Genomic DNA, 6000 nt, shown 5'->3' with positions numbered 1-6000 from the left:
TTTTGCATGTGGGATCTTCCCGGACCGGGGCACGAACCCGCGTCCCCCGCATAGGCAGGCGGACCCTCAACCACTGCGCCACCAGGGAAGCCCTCCTACAGATATTTTAGTCAGTCATCTTCCCCAAACCTGGTTCTCGGCATCCCTCTCTTGGGTGGACTGCAGGACACTCTCTTTAGCTGGAGTCAGCTGTGCTTGTCTGACTCCCTCAACCCCCATAGCCGGTCAACCTCCAGTGCTCTTGGGTCTCGCTCCTTAATATCTCTCAAATAATCCATCTACCTTTCTCCACCGCCACCTCCTTGATTCAGGAATGTCACCTCTTCAGCTACGGTTGTAGTTTCTTAAAACTTTTTCCTGCCTCTATTTTTACCACATCCAATCTTCCCTCTACTTTGGATCCAGACGTCTTGTTGTTTCCTCTTCTTGTTGGCCTTCTCCGCCTTCTCTCTTTCTTCACCACCTCATCCTAACCACCCCCCCCACCACACCCCCTTCTGCCTTCTTCTTTCAGACCATTGCCTTGAGGGTGAAGTTCAAAATTTTTAGTGTATCTTACAGAGTTCTTTTCTAGCTTCATGTCTTTTGAAACACCTCACCCAGCCCCTCATCTACCTTCCCAAAGTCTCCTCCCAGATCTTACTTGTGCTTCCAAGAATGCAGAATGCTTTTGCTGACCAAGAGGCCTTTACATAGGCAATTTCAAGGCGTGGCTGCTTGCCCCTAACCCTCTATCCTTATAGCTCTCAAAGCACTAAAAACATGGCTGTTCCACCCTTTTGAGGTTGTGTCTGTGTCATGGTTACTACCGCACCTGGGTGCCTAGCACAGTGCCAGTCATGGAGTGGGCTTCCAATAAATGCTTATTGAAAAGAACAAATGGATAAGCAACGTAACTCCTAAGATTTCAGTTTCAAGCTGTGTGTAGCAAAGCAGAGTCCTCCGTACGCAATCAAAAGCCTGTCACTTTGAGTGAACCAAATTAAGGTGTATGGGCAATAGTTTTGGTCCTGTCATGGAATTGGGGGTAAAGAGTAGGACTTGAAATCCAGTTGTTCTTTGGGTGTACTTTGAGAGATGAATTCTGTTGTCTTATCACTTGGATGGTGGTTATTAAGTTATAGATACGATTTTAAATATTTATTTGTATTAGCCATTATGGTCATCTCTGTGAGTAGATGATAACAATTTTGGTTACTTTTGCTAGAAGCCATCTGTCCCATGAAGGCATAGATAATGTGCAGAAGATTACTGGAAATTTCCTGGAGCACAAGGTTAACACGCTCATTTTAGTTTTGAAATCTTTAACTGAGATGAATAAAAATCTGCATTTGTTTATTAGCTTTGATGTGAACGTCTGCTCACTATTCCCACCTCATCAAAATAAATAAAATTCGCCACGGCAAATGCAATTTCAACTAACATTTAAAAATATTCTCCCAAAAAAAAAAAAAAAAAAAAAAAAAAAATATTCAAGAGCTACAAAGTCTCCTGGGCATGCAGTTAATGGGCCAGTCCAGATTTCTAAGAATAAAAGATTTTCATAATCTTTTAAAAATCTTTTGATGGGAAACTGTCACTTCCAATTATGATCAGATTTTCTCTGGAGTCTCCAGAGGCTGGGTAAAGTGTGTATTATGAACTGTTTTTGAGGTATTGTAGTTAAAAGTCTTCTCATTTTGGAGACTTAATATCAAGGATCACCATTTATTAAGCACATTTCTAACTATGTTTTAGTTTTAGAAATTTGTAATAAGAGTATGTTTTTAATATAATTCTTTTAAGCTAGGCCTCGTGTATTATTTTTCAGGTATACATATGGGAAGCCAGTGAAAGGAGACCTAACACTTACATTTTTACCTTTATCCTTTTGGGGTGTGAAGAAAAATATTACAAAAACATTTAAGGTAACTTTTGCAAATATCTTATAACTTGTAATGGGGAAAAACTGTAAGTGTACTTTCTCTAGAAATAAGATTTTATACTGAATTAACCAAAAGCTGAGCATAAGAAAATCAAGAGCTTTCTATCGTTGAACAAATGAGAATTTACCCTTTTTTAAAAAAATGATTAAAGTGGAAACAGAACCATTGTGTCGTTGTGACTTAGTTCGGGTTTTATTTCTAAAATTTGAAGTGCTGAAGTGAAGAATGACATTGAAAATTTTTTTAACAAAACAGATAAATGGATCTGCAAACTTCTCTTTTAACGATGAAGAGATGAAAAAGGTAATGGATTTTTCGGATGGCCTTTCTGAACACATGAATCTGTCTTCTCCTGGACCGGTAGAAATTTTAGCCACAGTGACAGAATCACTTACAGGTTTGTAGACTTTTTTTTTTTTTTTTTGGCGGTACGCGGGCCTCTGGCCTCTCCCGTTGCAGAGCACAGGCTCCGGACGCGCAGGCTCAGCGGCCATGGCTCATGGGCCCAGCCGCTCCGCGGCATGTGGGATCCTCCCGGACCGGGGCACGAACCCGTGTCCTCTGCATCGGCAGGCGGACTCTCAACCACTGCGCCACCAAGGAAGCCCCAGGTTTGTAGCCTTTGAAGTGAAGGTAAAGCTATTTCTGTTGTGCTGCTCTGTCATCTCTTATTATAATCGGTACGTTCATTTGAGGGCACTGTTGCCTAAGGATGCTAGTTAATGCTGAGATTGTCGTGACTGTTAGTCTAACTTGCAGAATGTTTTCGTAATGAAGGGGAAACTTATTTTCTTTGAAAGGATGTACCTCAACCACCTGTGATAGGTATTTATAATTTTTTCCATCTCTCTTTTTTTTTTTTTCCAAACTGAAAACTATATGGAAGGGCTACCTTTTCAGCTGACTAACCATCCTCCTTTTTTTTTTTTTTAAATAACATCTTCTGAAATCTCACCTGCTCCTAGACAGTTTTCTCTTTTAATAATAAAATAAAGGTTAATTACTTGGATCTTTCGGTGGCTGTTTTTTAATGGCTTTCACCAATCCCCGAAAGTGCAAAAAGACTCTTCTGTCAGTGGCCTGATCTCTGGTGCACATGTCATTGATTGGGGGACACTAATGGTGCTCAGAAGGGATCCACAGAGGACATGTATGGTCCTCTTTGTGGCCAAGCCAAAGAGGCTTCTGTGTCCTGATATCCTAACCCCTTTGGGAAGTAGCTCAGATGGAGAGATTTGGTGGATAGAAGCTGTTGGTGATATATTACTTTTACTTTCTAAATGGTGCAATTTCCAAAACAGGTATCTCAAGAAATGCAAGCTCCAATGTATTTTTCAAGCAACACGATTACATCATTGAATTTTTTGATTATGCTACTGTCTTAAAGCCATCTCTCAACTTCACAGCCACTGTAAGTTGGCATATTTATTAATTGTCTAAAGCAGTAAGTTCAGTTTAGTGAAACAGAATGGGAAATAGTACTTTCAATGCTTTTCAAAAAATTTAAGCCCAAGGTAAGTAGATTACTTTTCCCCTTTAGATATATGAGGCACACAGAATTGTTTCTAAATGACCTTTATCTAATTTATTTAAAAAAGTAGTTTCCAAAAAATTTTTCCTCAAAATATATTTAATAAGTAATTCAAGTTAGATTTGAATTGCGACATTGAAGTTTTTATAAATTAATTGAAGGATTTAGATGGTAGTCAAAAAATTTCAATTTCAATTTGATTTTTATAATGACTGATTTTAGTCCTAGCAAAGGTGTAGCATTAAAAAGTATCAACTAATCTACTCAATTTTTTGAGAGAATACTGAATTAACATTTATTGACTGAGTCAATAAGTGGGGCTTACAGACCTAAGAAGGACCCAGTCTCTACCCTGGAGTCACAGTGTTTGTGATGGTGACAAGAAAATATACACATAACTGTAATTCAAGGCAGGATAAATCAGTGTCATGAACACATTCCTGTAGGGATTTAAAACAGGTGTTGGCAAACTTTGTCTGCAAAGGGCTAGATAGTATATATTTTTAGCTTTGAGGGCCATATGGTCTGAGTCACAACTGTGTGACTCTGACGTTGTAGCATGAAAGCGGCCACAGCCCCTTGGTAACCAAGCGAGGGTGGTCACGTTCCAATAAAAACTTCCTTCCAAAGAGACTGGATTTGGCCTCCCTGCCTGTCATAGTCTCTGGCCCCTGCTTTAAAGAAAGGAGGGTCACTTCTTGTTGAATAGATCAAGAGAAGTTTTAGAGTTTCTAGATTGGTGGCTATGTGGAGATTTGGGGGGCAGGGATGTGCTCAGAGAGGGTCCTGTCCTGATACCTTGCCCTAAACATCTCTTCCATCTCGCTCAATATCTTTTTACAATAAACCAGTGATCTAGTGAGAAAAAAAAGTTTTAGATAGCTTCTGATTTTAATAATCTTATAATTTAGACAGTTTGAAAAGGTAGTTAAGAAAACCCCCAGGAATCTGCAAATGGTAACTTGCAAATGAATAGAGGGAAACAAAGAGAGTTCTGGGGAGGAGGAACTGGCTGTAGGACAGGGATGGGGGTCACTCAGGGATGCTTTATGGAGAAGCAGAAGATTTAGGTTATTTGTTACAAGATCTGCAGCATTTTCAGTGTTGGGACGTGTGGGTGGGGAACGAGATGAGCTGAGACGTCTACACAAGGTGAGAGCTTTGGTTGGCAAGCCAGGGTGCCTTCAGGTGACAGTGACTGGACCGGGGCAGTGACAGCAGAGAGCTCGTGTCCAGGAAAGGTCAGAGAGAAAGCAGGAGGTGAAGCTTGGGGATTGCAGAGGGTCCTCCGTGTCTCACATGCTCTAAGCAGTGAAGATCTTGGTCCTTATGAACGTGGGAGGGGTGTGGCGAAAGCAGCGTTCCAGGGGGACTGGTGGGGTCTGTGTGCAGGAGTGGGGCAGCAGCCCGGGCACGAGGCCAGCAGGAGGCTTGCGCAGCTGACTCTGGGTGGAGAGCATGTAAGAGATGTAAGACTTGGTGTGCATTGGATTTGGAAGGTGGGGAGAGGGAAGGGAAATTCAGAGATGTTAAGTCTGACGGAATTGTGGGATTAGCAAAAATAGGAAAGGCGAGGCGGTTTCTCACCTTTAGATGTACTGAATTTGAGATGACAGGGATGTACAAGTAGAAATTTCCTGCAGGGGGTTGGAGGTGTTGAGTATGAGCTCCAGAGCCAGATCAGGATGGCAGCAGGAGTGCTGAGACCTTTGAGGGTAAATGATAATGAGGCTTTGACAAATTCCCACATTTAGGGAGAGGGAAGTGGGATAAAAAAGGACACCGAGAGGATGTAGGAAGAGGGGTATGCAGTGAAAGAGGTGATTGTGGAGCCGTGGAAGGCAACAGGAGGCATAACAGCCAGACGGGAGGGGAGGCCGCCCAGAGAGACCACGGAACCTGGAGGTTAGGGGGCTGCCGATGATTTTTGAGAGTTCAGTTTCATGGGAACAGCACAGATGGAAACTGGATTCAACGAAACTTGAATCCTTTGCTTCTCTTGTTTGCCTGATTTCAAAATGTTTTCTTTTGACAATTAGGTGAAGGTAACCCGTTCTGATGGCAATCAACTGACTCCTGAAGAAAGAAGAAATAATGTAGTCATGACGGTGACGCAGAGAAACTATACCAAGTACTGGAACAGATGGGATGGTAGAAACCAGGACACAGGGACTGTCCAGATCGTAAATCATACTGTCCCCCCAAATGGAATCTTCAAGATTGAATTCCCAATCCTGGACGATTCCAGCGAGCTACAGTTGAAGGTGCCATCTGTTTCCCATCATTATGTTACCGCAGCAACCTTAAAATTGTCATCTTGTGGTAGGCACTCAACCTGTTGGGAGGTCACTTTGGTACACAGGAAGTGGACACATTTTTATTTTAAAAGAAGGGGGGAAAGGGTTAAAAAGTGATTTAATGATAGTAACTGAGAATTAGACTGAATGCTTCCTTGTAAATTCATTTTGAAGAGCAAAGTAAAATAGTGATCCGAAGAGATGACGGAGAAGCCCCCAAACTCCCAGTCTAGGTGATTTTCAGTCA

At 41.8% G+C, this 6000-nt stretch overlaps 1 protein-coding gene across 2 annotated transcripts in view; it reads left to right on the top strand.

Annotated features, from left to right (window-relative positions):
• Positions 1-6000, top strand: part of CD109 (CD109 molecule) — a 113058-nt gene that overhangs the window by 48279 nt on the left and 58779 nt on the right. The window contains exons 8-11 of one of the 2 annotated variants that reach the window (XM_024731904.1): positions 1811-1907; positions 2181-2322; positions 3227-3336; positions 5496-5720. In XM_024731904.1, the coding sequence (XP_024587672.1) occupies positions 1811-1907; positions 2181-2322; positions 3227-3336; positions 5496-5720 (574 nt within the window). Of the gene's footprint in view, positions 1-1810; positions 1908-2180; positions 2323-2480; positions 2537-3226; positions 3337-5495; positions 5721-6000 lie in introns of those variants that run through there. The other variant, XM_024731905.1, reaches the window with a different exon arrangement.

The sequence above is a fragment of the Neophocaena asiaeorientalis genome, unplaced genomic scaffold (assembly GCF_003031525.2).
Source record: "Neophocaena asiaeorientalis asiaeorientalis breed wild unplaced genomic scaffold, Neophocaena_asiaeorientalis_V1.1 scaffold450, whole genome shotgun sequence".
NCBI lineage: Eukaryota > Metazoa > Chordata > Mammalia > Artiodactyla > Phocoenidae > Neophocaena > Neophocaena asiaeorientalis.
The sequence above is the reverse complement of the archived record's forward strand: the minus strand, read 5'-3'. Positions and strand labels throughout refer to the sequence as shown.